Source organism: Chamaea fasciata, unplaced genomic scaffold (assembly GCF_029207755.1).
Source record: "Chamaea fasciata isolate MVZ Bird 193981 ecotype frontalis unplaced genomic scaffold, bChaFas1.0.hap1 SCAF_3, whole genome shotgun sequence".
Classification (NCBI taxonomy): Eukaryota; Metazoa; Chordata; class Aves; order Passeriformes; family Sylviidae; genus Chamaea; species Chamaea fasciata.
This window is the reverse complement of record NW_027094088.1, coordinates 44,465,314-44,489,849: the sequence shown is the minus strand read 5'-3', so window position 1 is coordinate 44,489,849 and position 24,536 is coordinate 44,465,314. Positions and strand designations below refer to the sequence as shown.

The following is a 24,536-nucleotide window of genomic DNA, read 5'->3' as shown; positions in this document are numbered from 1 at the left end:
TTACGGCAATCCGCGCTTAATCTGCCGGAGCCGTGGGCGCCTTCGGGGAGGGGGAGAGGGCGAGGGCGGGCGGCTGCGCTCGGGGCCGGCTGGCGCAGCCAGAAACTTCTGGCAGCTTCCCGGCTCCGGCCCCTCCCCTTAAAGCGGCAGCTCCCCGGGGAATCGCTGCTGCTCGTCCGCCCACCTCAGTGAGCGGAGCAAGTCACCCGGCGCCGGCTTCTCCGGCGGCCTTGCCGAAGCTGGAGCATCGGCGCGGCTGTCCGCAGCTCCTCGGGGCGCTGCTCGAACCGCCCTGGAAGCGCTCAGCCCCCTGCAGCGATGCTGGGGAGGGGCTCGTCCGATCTCTGGCCGAAACAACCCTGCGGAGCCCCGCCTGGCTGCGGCCGCGGGGTGCGGCCCTCCCCGGGCATCCGTGTGCGGACAGATGTCCGTCTCCAGGTGTCACCCCGCAGAGCCGGCTCCTCCTCGGTAGCCTGCCCTCGGGCATTCATGCAGACAAAATACAATTCCTCTTGGAACCGCCTGCTGGGTGAGTGGTCTCCAGGAAGATCTTTAATGCCAGTCTTCTGGCAGTAGTAAAAGAACCGAACGAACAAGCGGAGATACTACCATCAGCTTCACTTTTCTCCTTCCAGTGTAAACTCTGAGGTTTTTGAAAGAGTACCTATAGAGAGACAGAAACAATGACAGGATATCCTGGGGTGTGTTTTGAAGCTACTCTGAATGAAAGAAGTTAATGATCTCATTATACATGAATGATGGCGTGTGCTGGACATACTTTTCAGTTTGGCTGTTGACAGAAGTTTACTGATTGTTTGTGATATGCTGCTGAAACGATGATTCTTATCTTTAAGTTATGAAGCGCAGGTGATTATGTTCACATATAAAATGTAAATGCAAATTCACATTATATTTTAAAATAAAATGAAGGCTGAGACAGTAAGGTATGAGACTAGTACAGTTTTAAGAGACCTTCAAGAATTTTAGGAAGCCCAGAACTTGTTGTATTATAGGGTAGTCCCCCTTCCCTTTAAATACCACTGCAAAGATTCTTGTTAAGATATTTTTAGTATGCTTGCAATACCTTTTCCAAGATTACTGAACTATTAAATACTATCTGCATTTTAGCATACTGTTTTTTGGTTTCTGGTTTGTTTTTTTTTTTTTTTTTCTGGAAACCTGCTTTGAAAAGCCTAAAAAAAGAATAAAAGCAAACCCTGATAAAACATGTCAACCTTAAATAGACAAAGATACATTCAGTCTGAGCATAAGGATATCTAATAAATGACGTAAGCACAAAGCAGGGAAGGGATAACAGAAAGGTAAAAATAGCTGTATACTAATTTTTAATCTCTCTAATGTTGGTGGAATTGAATAAAACCTTGAGAGCAGGTGACTCAGAGTTGGTGAGAATGACAAAGTCATGGTAACACTTATCTGAAATTAATGCCAGACTCTAATCATTACTTTTATTTTTCTAGTTTGCATTCACTATGATGCATCACATTTTGCTAATTATTTTAACTTGCCTCTTTCACCTGTTACTGTGTTACAATGAGGGAAGTATCTTGGAAATTTCAGTCAAGTGATTTGGGTGGGGGAAAAGCCCATGTAATTTGTCTTTCAATGGAATAATGAAATAGCAGGAAAAAATCCAGTATGTATCCATTGAAGATTTCAGACACTGTTTTAAAGTATATAATGATTTATAGTGGTAGTTAAAAAAACTAATTTCATAATTTTTCTCTCAAAAGCTACTCCAATACTGTATTTCTAGTAAGCATACCTGCATTGGTAATCAAATAGTCCATATCTTCACTGTTCTTTACAGCAGTAAATATTAACTAATTCCAGTGAAAGCCGTAAAAGTAATTTCAAGGGATTTAGGCTAGAGATTGAAATTAACTTGTCTGTTAGTAACAGAAGCTCTTACAGATGTTGTTTTTTGAATGAATATTCTTTCTGGAAGAGGTTGTTAAGAGTAAATTAGAGTAGTGATAAAGTAGTCACAATACTGGTAATTATGGTCTTTATAAGAATTTAAAGTCCTGCTTAAAGTTTGATTGTTGACTTGCCTGTTCCTCTGCTGTAAATTTTCAAATAAAGACCAGAGCTTCATGTTTTCTTGGTGCTCAGTTTTTTTGGTTTTGTTTTGTTTTAGTTAGTCTCAATAGCAGTGAAGAACAAGTGTTCTATATTTTTCTGTAAGTTCACCTTGACATTGTGGATTGGTCTTTGTGATAATTCTTTTGTCTGTATAGGGAAGGATAGACTGACACAACCAGCTCTTTATAGGAGAATCATAAGTGTGTGCATCTGTGTGGACCCATCTGCGATCTGTCACTCTCGCTAAAGTAATCTCAGTACTCCACAATTCCTGTTAACTTTGGAAGATGAACTGGCATGAAATGCTATCACCCCTGTAGTGGTGGATGAGTTTCTTCGCTAAAGAGTGCATTGGAGCAGGAGGGATGCTCCCCTTGTAGAGCTTTACTGTCTTTGCAAGAGAATACATTGCTACTTTCCTCTGCTCAGATTCATGTTGTGTGAAACAGCCACTTCTTGGTTTACTTCAGTGAGAATACTGACCAAAGCCAAATTTATCGCCATCTGAGTCCCTCTTTCAGCATCCATCCAAGTGCAGCAAGGGAGAAGCATTGCAGCCTGCCTCACAGGCAAGTACTGTTGGGCAGGGAAGGAGAGAATTAATTTCAGAATCCCAATACGCTTAACAGATTCCTTGTTAATCTCAGTGGAGTTTTATTGCTATTAAGCCTGGAGTAGGAAAGGATAGGTGTTAATGGATATACTACCACGGGTGTAGTATATCCTGCTACTCTGCATGCAGTCACGTACCACACATGCAGGGAGAGAGAGTGTGGGGTTATCAGTGCATTCATGCTTCTGATGGTCTTAGAAAGTGCAGATTGGTAACGATTTTGCAGTACTCAGAAATACGTTCTATTGCCTGCCAGTGAGAGAGAGGCTGGAACAGAGTCACTGTAGAAAACATCATTAATAAGGAGTTAACCCTGTCGCATCTAATGTTTCTCAATTTCAAGTTTTGTACAACTTAAATTTCTGAAAAATGGTGCATTGAAGCATTCAAGTACACATGTCCATGCCTTCTGATGTATTTGAACTGGTAGCAGCTAGTAGGAATTATCTGATACTGAGTGCAAGCACCTCAGTTTCAAATAGTATCAGTCTCAAATGCCTGTGAAGATTTATCTCTATATTTTTCCCACAGAGAACCTGGATGTGCCAGAGATGCCCCTTGTAAGCTGTGTTTGAATCTGTAGGGGCATAGAAACACAATGTGACTTCAATAAGCGCTTAAATCTTTGCTCTTGTCTGGGCCTCCATGGAGGCTTGCAGCTCTTGAAAACAAACCTCTCTCCTCTTGCATGTCACCCTCTGCCTTCCCTCTTCTGACCCAGAGTCTATGAAGTGATATTTCATAGATGGTTCAGTTATCTGAAATCTCCTCACCCAGATTATATTAGGAGGGGTTGTGTGAGAGAAGATGGACTTCCTTTGAAGGAACTGTGCCTTCATGATCTCACTCAGGATACTGATTTGACCTATGTTCTCTTATTTCTCACCTCCTCTGTTTCTTATTTCCCTGTTTGGGTGTCACCTGTTCTTATGTTTCATGTCACAAAACCTTTTCTGGAGGGTCTGGACCCTTCACCTTCATTGTGTGTTTAGTCTCTGTCAGTCTCCTACTGTACCTTGCCCATGGGCTGCTCTCCTGATGAGTGTCATCTTTATAATTTACTTTATTCAAAAGTGAAAAAGCAAAATCTCTTCATACTTGTTCTGTTTACTAGTGAAAAATGAACCTTAATTATTTGAGGGAAATAAACACCAGTGTCTTCATGCGACTTACCAGGTCTTGAGGCAGTTTAAGGAGAAGGTAGAACACTTGGTTGGCCTTCACCATTGCAGCAGAATTGATCACCTGCTGTGTCTTTAGATGATGCAGAGGCTGGAAGCCTATGTGGTGTTTATTGTAGGTAATTGTGGTAACAGTTTATTGTATTTATGGTCTTGTATCACAAGATGATATCTGTATATTATGAGATTGTAATTGCATTCATTGTATTAGCTTAGTGTTGTGTTCTGTGTTTATGCTGCTGTCAATTTCAGTTTCATTGGGCTATTTGGTAATACCTTGTCCACAAAAATTGGTGAGACTGTGGTAGCTGTATTGCCAGTGGTCAGTAATTAAAAAGCAGTTGTTTTCCTTTCTGTTCCAGGCAATTGATGAGCCTCCCTATCTCACAGTGGGCACTGATGTGAGTGCGAAGTACAGAGGAGCCTTCTGTGAAGCCAAGATCAAGACAGCGAAAAGGCTTGTCAAAGTCAAGGTATGTGGTTTTCCTGCAAACACTTTTTTGAGCGGGGGGGGGGGGGGGGGGGGGGGGGGGAATAAAAAGTGGTTAATGTTCAAAATGACACAATGTGAAACTTCTTCGTAGTCTTAGGACAGCTGAGAGGCTGTCCTGTCCTTGGAGGGTGGCATTACAGTCTTTGAAATAACTGTAAGCTTATTAATGTTGGGATAGGAGGGATTTCTCCACTCCCACACAAATAAATATGTTCTGTTTCTGTCACTAGTTAGTCATCTGTGTGTTTTTGACCTTCAGTGCCATAGGCTGACCTTAAAGTAATTGATTAAAATGTGACAAATGTAGGCTTATGTATGGGAGAATATTATCAGAAAATAGCTAAGACTGCTTGAAGTAGGCTTTAATAGGGTATCTTTTACTTGAGGAGCAAAGGTCACTGCCATTTAGCCATGGCAACTAGGTAATGCTTCAGGAAAAAGCTGAAACCCTTCTGCCTTCCAAAAAACACATGCCATATTGAGTCTTACAGAATAGCAAGAAGGAGATCTCACCTAAGCTTTATGATAACTAGTTAATGACTGAATCAATATAAGCCACATGTAGGACAAATAAAAATTCTGCAAAGGGGTTGCAAGATATACATTTTAACTTGCCTTGAAAATTTAGAGTGTCATTTCTAGAAATAAAGAGAACAAAACACTGCAAAATAGCTGTATATTTCTGTTGGGATAATGTTGCCCCAAAAACTTCTGATTTGGGAGGAAGTACTATTTTTCTGCTTTGCCTCTTAACATCATACAGAAACATTACAGAGCAAGGATCCAAACCACCTAGGAAATACAAATTAGATTGTTGCTCTGCAAGAGTTATAGTGGTAGATTTTTTTTTAATATCTACTGTAAATATAAATAAAAAATGTGTGAAATGTGAGTAGCGATAGCCTATTATTGAATACTGTTGCACACTATAAACTAGTGTGCGTTATTCAACTCTGCCCTCATGCTGTGGCTGATTTTTGCCTATAGTGTGTCTGAGGGAGAGAGCAGGCACTCTCCATAAACCCTGGTGGGAAGGTCTGTTGTCACTTGTTTGATAGTAGTGTTGAATACAACAAGAGTATGTTAGTCTTCAGTATGCTAGAGGAGTAAATCAGTTGTCTTTTCATTTCAGTCAAAACTTTTAATAGCATCAGCTGGTCTGTGTTTTACAGTACCATTGGGTTTAAGTGATTACATATTGCTATTTTAGCTGTTTAACATCAGTATTTAAGTACAGGAATTTTGTTGTGCCTAGATCAGTGAAATCTTCACTAATTTCAGTTTTTTGAGGGACTTTCAGTCCACCTCCTTAGATGACCACTTGCTGTTTATTATTCAGTGCTAAGTATTTTCTTATGGGTTTATGACTTGAAGTTTGGTCACTGCAAGGTTTGCAGTAAGACCTTGACCTGAAATGGAATTTTTCTGTAAATTGTTTGTGGAGATTTTGTACAAACCCGTCTGGATACCGAGGTGTGTGGGGGTGTGTGTGTGTTCACTGTTACTGTATCGCTTAGGGCAGTTTGGCCCCAGTACTGTTGTTGCTCTAGAGTAATGTGATTTGTGGTTGAGATTTTTGTGTGTAAGTGCCATAACAATATCTGTTTACATTGTTTTTTCTCCACCAGGAATCTTTATTCCTTAGACTTAAGTGTCCCTCTGATTTTCTCTGAAAATCTGTTCATCTCTTTCTGGCACATGCATACTTTCCCCAGTATTAGTTCTAACAAAATTCTCATTACCAGGTGTGCTTTTTCTGGAATTTGGTATATTATCTGCTGCACTATTTTTTTTTTCACTTGCTGAATGCGTTTCTTTTGCCCCAGTATATGTTTTATGCCTTAGTCTTCTAGAATTACTGGAGGAGAAGAAAAGTCAGTTAACTTCATACTGTCAGTGTTAGTGTAAAGCAGTCATTTAAGTTTTATAACTAGACATTCTGCTGAGAAAGTAGGATGGCAACAAAAATCTATAGATCTGGAGTATTGTGATCGTCAGACAAGTAAAATATGTTTAATTGTGTCTCCTTTCATGTGCTTTCTCCTCCTGTTGAATTCTGCTTCCTGGAATATTTTGAGGACATACCTTCACAATAACTTTCCCATCACAGCATAATTTAATAACTTCATTCAATTTAATGCTATGTAATTTATTTAATTTAGTGCTATGTACTTATAATTTCAGTATCAATAGGTACTGTATTTCACTGTTTAGCAGTCTTTGGCAAATTCTGTATATGGTACGGAATTCTACAGTAACATAACAGCATTGCACACTTGCTCATGGAGAGCAGTAGAACTTCAGATTTGTGTGGACTTTTCAAAAGTGTTGAAGGCAGTACAGATTTGACTCAAAAGCAAGACTTTGGGTGTTACAAGACTGTTAGTCTACTTTATCAGATCTGTTATAGCTTGCTTTAGAGAGTTATTTAAGCCAGTTTATTTTGGCAGCGTCTCCTAAAACAATTAGCAGCATCATCCACCACCGCTTTCATTTGGGCACCCTCCACAGAAGTTTCAGAAGAAACTCTTTTCTGTGTAGGTCCTTTATTAAACAGAAATAAGTAAAGCTTCTGCTGTAATAGAACTTATTAGGACTGTCTTTTCACGATGGTGAAGAAAATAGAAATTCCAACTGAGTCTAACCAAGTCAATGATGTGTTAAATGTCTTAATCTTTTGCCTGAGACAGAAAGGTTCCACACTGCTAAATACCGTGTGAATTAAAACCCACAACTAGTAAATACTGACATCACTTTTCTCAGCTTCAAGAAAGGTGAGCAGTGTCACCCTGAGTTTGGAGTTTGAATATTTCTGTTAATAACCAGTATTTTTTGAGCACAAATGAGTATCTCAAGAAGCAAAAACCGTTGGTATCAAAACTCTTACCCCAAAGAGTCAAAACCCCAAGACATCTTTAAAAAGACAAACTATTCTGGAATACACAATTGCATTTTTCTTTGTTTACCTTTCATCAGAGTACATTGTGGCTGACTGACAGTTCTGGTTAGAGTTCCTTCTTGCTGCAAAATGCATTTAAGATAACTACAGAAAGTAAATAAAAACAGATGTCTCTAAATCAGAATGGATGTGCTGGATGTTTCGTATGAGCCACTAGTAACCCTTGGTTTCAGATGATTTTGCATCTTAACTTAATTTTGGCTTTCTAGATAAATTCCCCAAAGAGAGAATTAAATACCTATATCTGTCAGGATGAAGTTCAGAAGACTAGTCTTTCAGAAAAGTAGTTAATTCCTAGCTTGAATCCTTTCTCTGCCTTTTGGTTACAAGTTACGATTTTGTCTGTGTGGTGGACGGAAAGTATTTGCCATCAGCAGGTGAGATGTGCAGGTCTGAAAAGAACATACTCTCAACAGTATATGTGTTGCTGTAGTTCTGACAGAAGGTAGACAAGATGACTGTTTCATTGAAGTAGCACCTGGAAGGCAGTGTAGCATTTTAGTGCATTTGTTTTCTAATCAGACAGTGAAGATAGATTGTCCTTTGTCGTGGTTATAGGTGCTGCTCTTGGCAAAATTCCTTAAAATCTCCTCTCTGAGAAGGCTGTGTAGGAGAGTTGGTGTTAAGAGAGCATTGTGGTTCTGAAGGGAATTTTTGCTGCTGCTATGTGCTACTGTGAAGCTCTGAGAATGTGATCATAGGTGAAACAAGTGCAGACTTCTGATATAGGATTGCTGCAGTCGAAAGCTGGTGTTACACAGCTGGATCTCACGTTACATTCTTACTTATTTCAAATACTCAGTAAAACATCATATACTTCAACATGGATACACCAAGAGAGCATGTTCTGGTGAACATCAGAACATGATTTGTGTGTTGATAAATGTACATAGATACAGAAAATGTAATTCCAGAATTTTCTCAGTTTCCTATAATTTTAAAACCAGACTGGAAATAAAATTTCAGATGTAAGTGATAGGAGGATCCTGTGACTTTCAGTGTAACCAAGATAATTGTGAATGAAATGAGCAGTGGATGTCTGTAGCACGTGGTACAGTTAACTTAATCATGCATTTGAATTTCCAGACCAGTTTTTTCTTCTGAAGACAGAGTGTGTAGAATTAAAGACAACAGCCTTTGTATCTTTATGGGAATGACAGGGAAAATACCTTAAAAGTTTACAGGATTTACTTACTCTGGTTTTGAAGGACTGAAAAGGTAGCTGTTTGTACATTTCCTTCCAATTAACTCTGTGTGTAGGCTGGGCTGACATTAACTGAAAGCCCATTTGAGATCTTAATTTTTTTTAGTTGACAGCAGTGTCATGTACTTGTGTGAGTCTTTCAGCCATGAGGTGAAAAATGCACTTTTATCAGCAAAACATAAAGGTGCTAAAACTGTTTGATTTCAAAGTGTTGAAATATAAGTGTTTCTTTAAAGTTGTACTCAGAAGTCTTGAAACTTTTGAAACTTTCTCCTTTCTTGCTGTGGTACTAGAGAAGTTCAGATCATTTAAGAGAACTGCAGAGATCATTTGAGCCGTTAGATGATTTTGTTATACTCTCATCTGTCATTTCCTTTAATGATTCTATTGTGCAAGATAAAAAAAATATTTTAGGAGTTTTGATAACTAAGAAATTAGCCCCTTGTATTTCTAAAATATATGAATGAAAAAGCTTTCAGCAAGAGGAGTAATTCTGTTGATTACCTGTAAAATGAGAGTAAGAGAAGGGCTACTGACGTTTGCATGTGCTTATGCTGCTCAATTGTATCAAGTGATTGTCAGTTGAACTGTATTTTTTAGGTAACCTTTAGGCACGATTCTTCAACAGTGGAAGTGCAAGATGACCACATAAAGGGTCCCTTAAAGGTAATAAATTTGTTTTATATCTTGCTAATGCTTTGAAAACATTTTTCTTTTCAGTAATATAATGTAATATGATGTAAATGTGCATATGGTTTGGGGTGAGAGTAGAGGGTTCAACTTATACCACAGACTAGATAGGATCACAAAGCATAAAAGATAATGCTACGGAGTTAGAGACAGTATAGTCTTCATGTTAGCTTTTTTCTTTGTAGTTAAAGGGGATGCAGCATGGGCTGGTGCAAGCCTCTGTTCTTTTTGCCTTAAAGCTAAGAAGTATGGCTGGCACTGATTTTTAGTCACTGTTCCTTTGGAGAACTCGGCAGGAGGATTTGATGGGAAAACTCTTATACAAGAGAATGACATCACTTAAATTGGTTCTTGTTCCCCACCTGCTGGCAGGAAATAATCAGCTCAGTTAGTTGGCTTATTTTGAAGGAATGAAAAAAGAAGTTTGGGGGATACAGGTATATTCAAGTGAAACTGGAAAAACATTTTATATTCGACATGGAATAGGTTAGAAATTATCTCTGTTTGCTAACACAAAACATTGCCTGTTTTAGAAACTTGCCAGTGCTAAGTGAGTTCTCTATTTTAGGTAGGAACTGTTGTGGAAGTGAAGAATCCAGATGGAACATACCAGGAAGCAGTTATCAACAAATTAACAGATGCAAGTTGGTATACTGTAGGTAAGAGAATAAATTTTGTATTTGAGTAAAATTTATGACTTAAAAATAAGCCCGTGGTCTGGACATGTCCTAAGCATGGTGAGAGAGATTTTTTGGAGGTGCTTAGGTATTCGGAGTTTTTATGAAAAACCTTTAAAGATAAACTTCTTATTTTGGGTTTTTATAAGAAACTTCACCCTTTACAATCTGAAATTGGGACACCAAATAAAGACATAGTGAATTGCTCTATAACTGGTAACTGCTCCTTAGATATATATAATACACTGTTGTTAAATATTCTAAGACAAAGTATGCTGTCACATGTCCTTAAAAAAATAAGCAAAGTGCTTTTAAAACACAAGCTGCAACTCTTTTCCTCACTCCCAGACTTAGCCTGTACAGCCACTGCTGTTAAAATGCGTATAGCTTGTTATAATGTGGTATTTCAGATGTTCGATGGTACACCACATGCTCTCTAGCAAATAGAGGATGGAGGGTTTTTTAATTTACCTACAGGAAATGTATTCATTCTTGAGAAACAACATAGCCCTCTCCAGGGCATATATGGGAAGATGAAGACTAGATCTTGAAAGAACTTTAACAGGATTTAGTTCTTTGGAGATATGGGTTGTTGTTAATGAAGTGATGTTGAACAACTAGGGAAAGACTTTATTTTCCCTAGTCATAATGATTTCAGAAGGCATAAAGCTCTAAATTTAGATTAGACCTTACAGATAAGTGTTGAAGAAAATATGTGTGTTTTCCTGTTGGAGAAGTAGAAAGATGAGACTGGATTAGGATGGGGTGACACATAAGGTACAAAGACAAGAGTTAACATAGATAGTTATTTGGTAATTAATACAGAAGTGGATCAGATACGAGAGCTTTTGAGAAGTGAATGGTGTAGCTGGTGTTAGAACTGTGTTGTATGTCTATGTTTATGGTTCTGAGAAAGTGTGAGGTTAGCAGTTCTGCAAGAAGAATAAGATAGGAATCCATGCAGATTAAATTCTGAAGGTGGGTGTCATGGAGTTGCAGTCAAAGGAGTTGTCTGTCAAAAATCCTGAACTTGGGAAATAGGAAGAAGTATGGGTTTCAGTCTCAACTCTCGTGTTTGGTAGATAAAAGCAGACAAAAGCATGTTGACCTTGCAGAATAGGTAAAAGCAGCACAGCTGCTGGCAGTGTAGTGCACTTTGATAGAGAAATTAATCTAGCTGTGGATGGTTAGAATGATCTTTGTCAGGAGCGTGAGTGGAATGAGATAAAAATTACTGACAGTGATGACTTCGCAGATCTGAGTGAAAGTCCTACTGTAAGATAGAGTTGCCATTTACCAGATTCCAGAATTGGCACACGTCTTAACTAGCAGTTACCTAATGTTGTCCTAGCACTTGCTGAGAAGCATCTAATTATTTGCACTGTTAATGATTTTGTGAATATTATTGCTATGATTTGGTAAAAAACTTTGTGAAGGCATAAATCCATCTGAAGTAGTACCTTTCCAAAAGTTACTTAAAACCAGATATGCCACTGCAGCAGTATCTGGAGAGGAATAACCCTTTGAGGGCTGCTTGTGACCACTTTTTTATGAGACCATACTTCAGTGAGCCCACTCTGAGGTATGGGCAAAGTTGCTTTGAGCATCCCTGTGTGCCTTGTATTCATAATATGTTGTCTGAATAGAAATTGTACATCAATTTGCTTACATGGGTGTTTTTTAGTGCTACTGCTTTCCTACCAAAGAACAACAAAAACCAAATTAAATTTTTATAAAAATCCAACTAGTATAGTCCTTTAAAATTAGTATAGCACTGTGTGTGGATATATAGATATGTATATGTGTGTGTATATATGCATAAAACTTGTAAACATAATAGACGTACACCTATAAAAAATATATGTACACACATGCACATACGTACACACATACTTAAGTGTCCTTAGTTTTGCCTACCCTGTAAAAAATCCTCAAAGAACTCAAGGTATTTTAGTCCTGGTAACGAGATACTGTTTTGTCATTCATATAAATGTCTCTTAAAGTCTGTGTTTACTGTAAGGAAGGGAAGAAAACTGCAGAATTATTTGCTTTACTAAAAATGCAGAGCTATGCACGTTCAAAAGTAGTCTTATCCTCTTCTGCACTTTTTTGTCATTACAATGCTTTTGCACAGAATGCAAACTGGTTTTGGTTGCATTAAGTTGTCTCTTTTCTTCTCAGGCTTTCTTCTTCTGATTTCAGAATATGTGATTTTAAATACATTACACTCCTGATGCCTGCTCAGTAGATTGTTTTCAGGATGTTCCAATAGATCAGAATGTCATACTCATTAAGCCATGTGTGCCATGCTGGCCTCATAAGTCTTTCAGGGAGGTCAGGCTTTTCCTCTGAAAGTATTGTTATGGAACAAGATTAAGATTCCCTCTAGCAGGGAAGAGGCCACAAGCAGATTACCGCAGAGGACACATTATGTGGCTACCTGCCTAGCTCTGAATAGGTTTACCTCTGCTGTAGTCAGCTTATCTCTTGAAGTGGATAGATTTTTTTTTATCTCTCATTATGTAAGGAGACTGTTTTGTTAATTAACACAAACTGGATTAGAAACCTGCTGACTTCTGTTTCACTTAAACAAAGGGGGGCTTAATTATGTGTTGACCATTTGAGATGCAGTTCCAAATCTGCATGGTTTGTGTGCACTTCTTGCCATTGATACTTCTCAACAAGTGTTGAAGTGGCAGATGTGCATCTCCAGCTGATACTTTATCACGATTGAACAGTGTTCAACAATTACTGTAGTCTATAATACAAGCTGGGGAATTGTTGTTACAAGGGGAAGTTTCTTCATCAAGAGTACTCAATTTTATATGGGGGTGAAAAATTCTCAGAACTAGATAAAATGTTGTTTAATATCAAGTAAATTTTAGTCAAGAATTTTGATGTACCTTGTTGCTTTTTGTATATTTTTGAGTTAGTAAACGTTGAAGAATAGAGTGCCCTCCATCTGAAAACAAGAAATGGCTAGAATTAATCTCTCTAATCTTGCTGGTCAGCAGCCATTCTCCTAACACTGTTACTTTGATCTGCTGATGGATAGAAGGGGTTGTTTAAATGAAGGTGTAAAAGGCGTGTTAAGAAGTTGCTGAAACTTTTTTTTTTTTTTAATGTAATATTTAATATTATCTTGGGGTTGTTTCTGTGCCCGCAAAAGTCTTCAAGGTCACTGCTGTGTGGGAGCAAGAATATAATTATTATCACTGCTCATGAGGGGAGAAGAGATATATTCTTGTCTCACTGAACTCTTAGTGCAAAGCCTAAGAGTTAAAATTTGTCACCAGGTTTTCAGAAGACTGCAGAAGACTTGACAAAAGCTTCCCTTTTATATGACCAGTTAATTAGGTTCTGAAGACCCCACCTTAAATGTGTGCAGTGCATGTCAGGATTCTAAAGGACAATGTATGTAGCTGAATGAACTGTATTATGAACTTCTTTCCAGTTGACCTAGTGATAGCAGACATAGCAAAAAGTTTAGAAACAGGGAGCTCCACAGTTCTGTCAGTAGAGCTGGTTTTGAAGATTGTCAGCACTTTGACTATTGTCGTCTTCCTTAGGATGATACCACTGTTGTTCTGTAGTGTAGTTGCATGAAGGCAGTAGAGAAAGACATTGAACTTCCATACAACGTTAAATTGCAGCTTTTTTCTGTAAATACCTATTTATGTTTCTCCATGGTAAGCAGAGCTTCCACTTGAATATCATAGGAGTTATATAATTAAAATCTTTAAAAATTGTAAATGTTAGAAAAATAGTTTTTGAGTGGTAGAAAAATGTTAGAAAAAATAAGTTTTGAATTCTAGTGTGTTGAATTTAATTTCATGAGACCATGAATTGTCTGCTCAACTACTGATTACTCAGGGTATGCAAGTATAAAGTAGCTATGGTGGGAGAGCAGCTTATGTATTTCTCTTTGTATTCAGTCGACCTGTGAAACGCTTTACTGGATCTGCTGCATTATCTGGGCATAGGTTTGTTCTAAGGTTTAGCTACAGGAATATGTATCCCATTCTTTCTGACATGTAAATGAACTGCTTATTAATATCCTGAGTTAAAAAGAAATGTTTTCTTTCCTCACTTCTTATCTGGTGACAGTATTTGATGATGGTGATGAGAAGACTCTGAGACGCTCTTCGCTGTGTTTAAAAGGAGAAAGACATTTTGCTGAGAGTGAGGTAATTGAAGAGTTTTATATTACAACTTTTTATTTAGAAAAGTTTTAAAGTGATACTTTTATTACTTCAGTTTTTAGTATGTTATGTATATCCATGCTGCTAAAACTGGGGGTTATACAAAGTGCAGTCCACAGGGTCTGGCTTATTCTTTCTAAAAACAAGAAATACAGTTAGATTTCACCAAACTGTATATGTTAACAAAAAATCAGCATTTTATCTTTCTAATTTTTATATTATTGATAGATTGTAGATCACACAGCTACTTTGCATTGTATAAAAATTATCTGTATTAGTCTTGAAAAAAAATCACTTGTATATGTATATATATGTTCCTTGTATACTTGTAACATAAAAGGTAATATAATTTATAACATAAACTAATGTACCTACCTATTTCCTCATAATAATGTTCAGCTGCGTTTTTGATGGTTAAACCCAGTTTGTAATAGTTGATGAAACATAAATGCTTTTCTTTTAAATGGCCCACAATAAGTTGCTGTTACTTATGTGACAACAGCTACCAGTATTTTGAAGCTGGCTCATGTCTTAGAGGTGACTCGCACATTGAAGTGTGCAAACATTTGTAGCACATTCCAAATAACTGGAATTTCTGAATGAGGGTTATTCTTTCATATTATATAAGACAATCGGGATGGATGGGCAGATTTATGTAAACGTGTTTTTTTATTGGACAGCTACTGAAGATGGGTTTTTTTGCTGTACATAAGTGTACTGTTATTTCAGTCAGCTGAGTTTGTTGTTTGCATGCTGCATTCTTGGGAAGATTCAGGTATCTTCTAGAATTCTAAGTCAGGATTAAACATATGTAAAGGTAGGATTCTAATTAGATGCCTAAATCTAGATTCAGATAGAAATGCTACAATTTTAAAGATCGTGGTATTCCTTCAATTAGTTCTTTGTTATTAGTGATCAGCACAACTGAAGATTAGATTTCTTCTGTTCCTTAAATACTATTTTAATAAGATTTCAGGAGTATTACATTAGAGTACATGGGTTGAAAATTTTGGTCTACAAATTTTGACTTTGTTACCTGTTTGGCTGAATGAGAGTAATTCGGATTATTTTGTCAGATTCAAAGAAACCTTACATTCAGATGACTGGTACTTCTTATTTTATCATCTTTTTTATCATCTAAGTTTTTGATGTTTTGCCAGAAGTCACTGATTTGCAATTCACTGTCACCAGCTCTGAATGAAACGTGTTGTACCTTTCTAATAATTACCTTGTGATTGCACAGCTACTCAGCAGGGAAAATTGCATCTCAAATTTCTCTTGTAATTAGGCCAGTGCCCCCCAGTTGTCTTGTGCTGATATTGCTTCCCAAGTGTGTGGTGTAGAATCTTTTAAGATGTCCACCAGACTCAGAAGTAGTCATGCATTTATTTTTAGATTCTAAAAAAACAGTTTTATTGTTCCTGAGTCAATTCTCTCTGAGACAGAGTACTTTTGAGATGCTTGTTGGTGTTACACATTGAAAAATTCGTACATGACAAAGAAGCTGAAGTCAGAGGACTATATTTAATTTGGAAGGCTTTCTGCCTTCTTCCAAAGAACAGTAACAAGTGGCTGTACAAAAAATTTTTGTGTACCAGGAGTCTTCAAATCTGGAATGGTTATCATTTAAACAGGTAGCAGCAGGCTTAAGGCGAGAGGATACTGCATATCCGTGAATTCCTTCTGTTGAAGGAAGAGGGAAGGTTCTTTCTCTCCCTCTCTTTTTGTTTTGATGCTGATAAAGCATCAATTAGCACCCTCCCAATTATCAACAGAGCAGCTTCTTTAAAATTGTTTTAGAATCTCTCTCACATATCAAAGTAGGAATTACTAACAAAAAATACAATTAAGTTGTCATGTTTGCTGCTGTTGAGTGATCTTGCTGTTTCATTTCAAAGGGGACCTTTGTTTGTTTTTAAGTAGATGATTTTATATTTAGTCTAATGATAGGATAGGCAGAAAATTAATCTGGTAGAGACAGAATATGCCAGGAGAACAGAATGTCTGCTACTTATGTCTCTGTGTTTTGGTGGTCCAAAGGCAGGACTTCTGGGAAGAATTGTCTGTGTGTGTTCAACAAAAGTTAATTATTCAGAGGTGCAGAGAAAGAGTTGAAAAAAACCTGCAAAACGAAACACATTCCTTTTTTAAAATCTAAGCATGACATGTATGATGTACTTCTGTATTTCTTTTGTTAATGAGAAAGTCTCTATTGACAAAAATTGCTTCAGTGTAGCAGGTGGTTTGGAGAATAACTTATGTCGGGTTTTTCTTATGTATATGCATTTGTGTTTTTTAATTTCAACAGACTTTAGATCAGCTTCCACTCACCAATCCTGAACATTTTGGGACTCCTGTTATAGGAAAGAAAACAAACAGGGGAAGGAGATCAAATCATATGTAAGTCAAGTATTTTGGTATCTGTGCTGTGTCTAATCAATTCTGAAGCTTTCAGTGTGTCAGGTTTTATTATTTGTATGTTCAGGCTTCTCTTATTTAAAAAAAACAAAAAACACAGGAGATTGGATGAAAAATGTTGTTTAGCACTCAGTTTGAAAGTCAGGTTCATGTCTGTTGTTGTATGCAAGCATTTCAAGTCTTCATGTAATTATTATTTAAAATAGTACCAGGTATAGGCAAGAGCTTTTTCCTGGTTTAAAAAAGAAAGATGGCATCCCAAATGGAAATGTGGTGTTAAATTATATTGACAAACACCTCTGCAGTGTTGTAAATGTGTTGAACTCAAGCAAAAATAATTACAATGCAGTCTTTGTCCAGCTGATAGGAAGTCTTTGTGGAAGGTCCCAGAATCCACCTCTAGACCTTTGGTTTCTCAATGCAGGATCTCTGAAGGGCTTTTCGAAGTAGACGAACAGTGTTACTGAATTACAGAATGGGTCAGGTTGGAAGGGACCACATTGGGGCATCTGCTCCAACCTCCCTTCTCAAGCACGGTCATCCTAGAGCACCTGGCACAGGATTGTGTCCACATGGCTCTTGAGCATCTCCAGTGAGGGAGAGTCCACAACTCTCTGGACAATCTGCTCCAGTGCTCAGTCACCTGCACAGTGAAGAAGTTCTTCCTCATTTCCAGGTGGAACTTCCTGTGCAACAGTTTCTTCCCACTGCTTCTAGTAGAGTTTGCAACAAAGCTTACTGATATAAAAACAAAGTTCAAGATTTCTTAGGTGCCAAAATTCTTGGTAGCTGTGGTCTTGATAAACCAGTGTTACGTAGTCCAGTGCCTATTCTTCGTTGTTTGTGGGTAGGGTTGTGAAGCTTGTGTGTGTGTGTGTATTTATATGGGGTTTTTCTGCTTGTTTGCGTAAAATTTTTAGGTGTAATGGTTTTCATGCTTGGTTGGGTTACCTTCTTGCACTTTTTAGTAGCTTGAAATAAATGTTGCCCTGTATATGTAGAGGAGCTATAAATTTACTCAGAAAATTGTTGTGTTACTAGTTGGTGAGGTAGTGAAGGAAAAAGCTGAAAAAAACTGACATTACCACAGAAAATGTGATTGTAGTATCCTTAGTGTCTCTGACTGGGTTGTACAGGACATTATTATGTCAGGAGCAACACACTTCTCTTAAAGTTAATACTGATTTAACTCCGTTTTAAGACACTTACGTCAGTATCTGGGCAATTTGAGTTAGGAAGTAGACTCTCCAAAATAGTTCTGGCTTTCTCTTTAGATTTTCACTTTTTTCTCTTCCTACGGTAGATTCTTGAGCCCCAGAAAGCAGCCTGAAAGACTTTCATATATTCTAAAAGAAACAATTACTTAAAAAAAAATTTAAAAAGAATGTTGAGGGAAAAAAATAAACCCAAGAAATGCTAAATCAAAATAATTATCATCACTAGAAATAGCATAAATTTAAGGTGGATAAAAAGAAATTCTCCTTAAACTGTGCATCAGTTGTCTTCTGTTACACAAGTGGTAACTGTGAGTTTTTTTGTTAATACTGAATTTTATACTCGAAAGCAGTTATGTGACAAACGGAATATAGCTTTTAAAGTAATGGTGGTTGTGCTCATCTAAGATGCTGTACATTTTCTAAGAATTAACCTTTGAAGTGACTATTAAGAAAAGATACATAGAAAACATTAAGCAAGGGTTTGGAAGGTTTTTTTTGCTTAAAAGTAATTTAAGTTGGACTAGACTCCTCATATGGTTAAAAACAGGTGCAACTTTGTACTTGAACAGTCAAAACAATGAGCCAGAACCCTTTTAAATGAAAATGCTTTTGCACCTTGGCCCATCTACTTACATTCCAACACTTCATTCGATGTGATACTGAAACAGTCACAGAAATGCTTCACTGCACATCTTTAAAGAACTGTTTAAGGATAAATAGGCTTTCTCTTTCCTATTCATCTCTGTATCTGTTGTTTCTTCTTCAGAGATTTGTTCTCTCTCAAAATAGCTTTCCATTCTGTGTGGTTGTTAAATTAAAAGTATAGAGAGATTGAGGGAAAACCAAAACAGTTTAGCTTAACATGGGTCCAGAACTTCAACTGCGAAAGTATTTTTAAGCAGTGTTTATGTAGGGCAGAATGATTTCACTTTGAATACCCTGACAGTGCATTTCTCTTCCTCTGTATGGGTGCATGGTCTTGTTTTGTTTGGGTTTTACATATATTACTAGAAAATGTGTTTTTCTGAGTTTCTAATGTTTGAATTGTTACTATAATATAATTATAAATTCTTTATTCCTTTTTTTTTGCCCAAACACCTTGCAGGCAATTGAATTCAGTATTATTTATGCCTGTTTGATAATTAGCTTTGGATCTCCTGTAATTATAATAAGCAGGTTTTGAATAGTTGACTTTTAAGTCTCTTTCTGTTTTTTAGTCCTGAAGAAGAATCTTCATCCTCTTCCAGCGATGAAGATGAAGATGATAGGAAACAAAGTGATGAGTTACTAGGAAAAGTTGTGTGTGTGGACTGCTTCAGTGTGGATAAAAAGAAAGCTCTCTGGTTTCCAGCCTTGGTAAGAGTTTCATCTTTATTATAATTTTGTACAGCATTTTCTAGGCATCCAAGAAAGGTGTGGGTTTATTTTATTTTATTTTGATATTTTTTAGTAAAACTTAGTATGTTTTTTCAAATTGGACTGTACAATAACAGTCAAAGGAAATATATCAAGATATGTTTGTTTAAAAAAAGGGATTGCTAACATGGCTGTAGTTTCTCCAAACAGCCAGAGCTTGTTGACCTAGTTCTGGCTCAGCAGTGTGTTCAGTACTATTGGAGTAGAATTTCAGGGCTTTTTTCCCAGGCTATTGCATGTCAATTTTCCAAATTCCTGAGTTTTGTCAAGGAAGGAAATATAAAGTACAAAGGGAAGGGAAGTTTAGTGATTACATAGACATGATTTTTCAACATTCAGTATAAACACATTGGATAAAATATTTTTTTCCCTTGATCACTAGGGTAGATAGTGTAAAATGGACAATAAATTTACTTTAAAATTAAATTGTAGCCTTTTGGTAGCAGTTGTTTTTTTTCTTCCTTTATTCTGTCTTAAAGACACTTCTTAAGAAACAAACTTCTAAAAAAATATCACAGGTAGTCTATTAGTGACTGCATGTAGACTCACTGATTGATACATTTGGAAATTAATGTATTTCTATATTTGGTACCATCTAGTACCATGCTTTGTGATTTTTGTTTGGTTTTTAATTGTAAATATTTGATTAATTCTTCCCTGGCGATGAAAGCTTAACACATTTATCTAAATTTAGGGAGACTTGTACTCTGCTTTTGAAACTATGCTATACAGTAACATTCAGCTCCTCTTAGTACGTGCAATAGCTCTCAATTGCAGCTTTCTGCTTGTCACCTGCTGTGTCTTGTAATGCAGTCCAGCAGCTTTCCAGTTGGAATTCTTTTGGGGAATTTTGTGAAAGAGGAGTCACTGAAGGAGTCTTTTTTACAAGGGAGAGAGGGCAGAATGTACAGCAAGGATATACCGTGTTTACAGCAGATGGCTTTACGAGAAGTTTTCAGTGATACACAAGAGAAATTGAGATGTTTCTTTGCTGAAAACTGTCATCAAGATGATGTACTATCACCTGCCTCACAGTTGACTCAGGAGTGGTCAGTGAAACTGGCTTGAGCAGTTTTGTGTCACACTGCTGGGTTTGCCTTTCTGGTCATGGCCATGACATACCTGTTTCCATGGCATGCTCTCTCACAGGGGTTGGGCTTGCTTGTGACTGCTGTAGAGCTGCTGGGGACAGCCCTGGGTCTGACCTTAAAGAGGAGCTGAGTTGTTGCTTCTGCTCCAGAGATACACAATTTTTTCTTTGGCTTTCTTTTGAAGATTGGAATAGCTTCTTCTTCATGGAAAGCTTCCTGCAACAAATGAAAAGCAGTAGGGGGGTGAAGTTTGAGGGTGAAGCTTGTTAACTCTGAAATAGCTTATCCTAGATTAACTCTTACTTTAGTAATCAGGTTTATAGCTCTGCAAACAAACATCGTACTGCATTTAACCAGAAAAGCTGTGCCAAAGGATAGATTTATACCTCAAATAGCTGCCTTTTTTGGTTTGGCTTGGTTTTCTTTGTTATAATCCTCTCCCTGGTAGCTATGCCTCTTGATTTTTTTTACCTTGTAAGCAGGTTACCTCTACTGTATCAACAAAGTAATCTTATCTTATTACTGATAGATTTTGCATTAACTTTGTATTATGGTAATTACCTGAATAATGTAATGAAAATTCAGGTTTAATGTGCTGAAGAATGTCTAGCTCAGCATTATTTCGTATTAATGATACTATGTACATTATGTACATAGTATCATTACTATGTACAGATACTTTGTGTATAAGGACAGAGGACCTTGTGCAGGTTTATTATGTGAAAACAAGTTCAAAGATTAGTCTATACCTTTACAGCAAGTGACAATTAAGATTAATAGTGGAAACCAAGTACTTTGGATATCTGGTCTATAACCAGATACAGATTATCACTTACAAATTTAAAACTGTAGAAGTCTGAATTTGGTAAAAATTATTCTAAGGACTCAGTGATTGACTACATTGTTTTAATCCTGCATACATGTTGGGTTGGTGAGGGTTTTGTTTGTTCGCTTGTTTTTGTTAGTTCTGTGGGCAAGGGGTGAGTACAATGACTAACTGGAATTGTAAGAGGATCTGACAGTTGCTCCTTATGTCAAAGAGTGTGATTTAGTAAGCCTTATAGCATTGCTTAGTTTTAATGTGTACTTAAAGGCTTTTGAAAGGTGCAGTGAGGAAATCTGCCTGCAGCATTTTCAGAAAATTGAGTTTACATAGGATCATCTTTTTCATCCTCCTATGACTCCAGTGGAGTTTGTTTTGCAAGGAAATTGAGAAAACTTGATTCAGGCAAAATTGAGGCAATGTTGCTGATGTAAAGGCACTAGATGAGGTTATGGTAAGCTGTTTTCCAACCTCTGAATGGATTTCTTACTACTAAGATCATGATGCTTCTAGAAAACCAGTAGCTAAAGCCTGAAGAGCCTTTCTCCATCTTTAAAGAGCTAGGAGTTTGCACTTGTCAGTTTAAAATAGAAAATGACAATCATTGTCTTTTACCCTGACATTGCAAACTATATCTCAAGCTTAAATTCAGTTAGAAAGCTGTTTTTCCTAAAGTAATTTTTTTTGTAGAGTGTAGAATGCATTGAATATTGAAACTTGGTCTGTTAAATTTTGTCTTGAGGAGCATATTTAGCCTATTCTTTGTGATATGTAAACCTGCTTCCAAATCACTTGGAGCTTTTGGCTTTACCTCCTAAAATGCTGCATAGGCTTTGACCTATGGAAGGAGGGGAAAAAAAACCCCCAACTTTTGCCGTTTAGTGTCTTTGTATTTGGTGGAAAATTAGAACTGAAAGGCAAGAGTTGGTATAAGAGAGAGGAGTCATTTACCTGGGCTAACTTAGGGCTACAGTCATTTGCTGCATCTTGAGGTTTTGTAGCAGCCAGAATTTTCCTAACTTTCAGGGCGCTGTGCACATTATGAGACATCAGATGAGTGATGGAGAGGGGTTGCTTTTCTGTTTTATGTCTCTGGCAATTTTATATATGTATTTTTTATGTTTATGTTTATATTTATATATTTCTTTTAAAATTAAATTCTTAAAGCTTTTTGATTAGTGACTTGTATACTGGTTTAAGAAAACTTAAATAGCTTTTAAAATTGCAATAAATAATTAATATGTTGTCTCAGTGCTAGACTTGATTAGTCTACTTCTGGAGTTAAAGAACCTGTCATAATACTTGTACTTGAGGTGCTCTTCTCTCCTAGGCAAATTACTTATAAGTCTTCACTCATAAAACTGCATTTCATAAATCCTGTTAGCTTTTGCTTTTGACACTGTGTGTGATCACATCCTTGCCAATTCCAGAAGTTTTCAGAAGAAGTCTCTAGGTCAGGTGGCAGCACTTGGTGAAATTTCTGTCCTTTTAGGATGAGGAGCAGAATAAGCTGTAGAGGTGTGACAGATGGACATTTTGTCAGAATGCTGTCCTTACGGTTCCAGCAGCAGCCGTCAGGTTCCCTCTAGGAGCGAGCATGACCTCATGCATTCAGTAATTTCAGGAGGTCATCACTCCTGTGTTTTGAGGGATCTCACTTGCTCTCTTCTCAGGGTTGCCAATGAGAAATGAGCACAAAAGCTTTTAGAAAACCACTGGTATTTACTATTACTATTTTAGCTTTTTCTCTCTAAACTTTGCAATTGTAATATCTTTGCAGGTGGTTTGTCCAGATTGTAGTGATGATATTGCGGTGAAAAAAGACAATATTCTTGTTCGCTCATTCAAGGATGGCAAATTGTGAGTAGGAATGTAGAGTTTGATAACTGAACAACATTTATACCTCAAGTGAAATATAGTATGAGATGTGTTGGGTAAAGTATTAATAACATCAGTAAGCTCCTGCCAAAATTTTTCTAGTGTCTAAAAAACTGTTAACAGTCTAAATGACGATGAAATTAGTCGTGAACTTCGTCATTATTAATAATGGAGTGCATAAATCTATGTCTTAGTTTCAATTTCATTGTTAAAATCATGGCAAACACAGCAATATTATGTGACTTGAAGAATGGCCTGAAACTCTTTCCTGCTGTGGCTGGAATAAAGCAGTGCTTTTTAGGGATGTGACTGTAAGCTTATCCAGCTCCAGAAGGGTCGGTGGGGACGTGTGCCTGCCTGCACGTACACCACATGCACACACAGAAATCCTCTTTCTTGTTTGAAGGTAGTAAGGCATATGTTTATCTCAGTCTAGACTGCAACTGCATTTTATCATGCTCCTTGCAAAGCGCTGTAATGCTACTCGAAGTTGGAAAAAGGATCGAGAAATACAGAAAACCAGACTGTCTGGTATTTGCAACAAAATAAAGAACTTTATGTTCTTAACAATAGAATTCTTCTTCTAGATTTCAGTTTTTATTTCAAAAGTTGTAGCTACTTATTGTGCTTGGGTCAATTTAAGAGAATGTTTTGTGGGAAGGATATTGAGATATTTAACAGTTTTCTTGTGGTTTAATTACTTACTAAATCTAGGGTATTGCTTAACCATTTGATAGTTTTTCAGGCATCAGTGCACCCAAGGAACCCACACAAGGTGTGTGCACACAAGCACATACCCACCCCCCAGTCCTCCAGAGCTGCAATTCAGATTTGCTTCCTTGGTTATAGACAGAGTAGAAGTCAGAAAGTGCTTTGTTCTTTCAATTTGGAAGTCTTCAATTTCATAATGACAATTTACACTGATACTCATTTATGCTTTAAGCAAGGTAGGGTTCTAAATGAATGTTAAATTAATGTGAGGGTTTAAAGTATTACATATCTAGGATATTCCAGAAACTACCTGTTTGTGGAAGTAGCGTGCTTTCTTTAGTATGCAGTGAATGCATATAGCCTAGTCAATTTAATGTAAAATTTTGGTTTTAATACACTGATGAATACTGTACCAGACTAACACTATAGAATTGTCAAGATATACTTCATATACTTCTTATGTAGATTTAGTAAATGTGTTATCATCTTAGTGGTAGCATTGTATCGTATAGTTAGTTTACCTTTAAAATATTTTAATTTTTTTTAACATTTTCTAAATTATCCAGCGTTTCTGTGCCAAGAAAAGATGTCCGGGAAGTCAGTGAAACTTCACCAAAGCCTGACGCTTTGTTAAAACAAGGTAAAAATAACTTTCTGTGAGAGGCACTTGTATATATTTGCTTAGTTACATGAATTGCCCTAAATCCATGGCAGATTGATTCATGTCTTAGAGATTCTAGAATAAAGGATCTTTTGTTGCAGAACAAAGTATTGAAGGAGAGCACTTCAGGAAAGTTAAAAGTTTTTTTTTTAAAAAACAAATAAAACCTGACTAAACAAAACCCCCCAAAACAACA

General features: G+C 37.1%; 1 protein-coding gene across 3 annotated transcripts in view; it reads left to right on the top strand.

Annotated features, from left to right (window-relative positions):
* The window catches only part of ARID4B (AT-rich interaction domain 4B), an 87,977-nt gene that overhangs the window by 25,907 nt on the left and 37,534 nt on the right, over positions 1 to 24,536 (top strand). For all 3 annotated transcript variants that reach the window (XM_066178809.1, XM_066178807.1, XM_066178808.1), the window contains exons 3-10: positions 4,263 to 4,373; positions 9,157 to 9,222; positions 9,815 to 9,905; positions 14,031 to 14,110; positions 16,434 to 16,525; positions 18,978 to 19,116; positions 22,871 to 22,950; positions 24,246 to 24,319. In XM_066178809.1, coding sequence (XP_066034906.1) covers positions 4,263 to 4,373; positions 9,157 to 9,222; positions 9,815 to 9,905; positions 14,031 to 14,110; positions 16,434 to 16,525; positions 18,978 to 19,116; positions 22,871 to 22,950; positions 24,246 to 24,319 — 733 coding nt within the window. The remainder of the gene's footprint in view (positions 1 to 4,262; positions 4,374 to 9,156; positions 9,223 to 9,814; positions 9,906 to 14,030; positions 14,111 to 16,433; positions 16,526 to 18,977; positions 19,117 to 22,870; positions 22,951 to 24,245; positions 24,320 to 24,536) is intronic.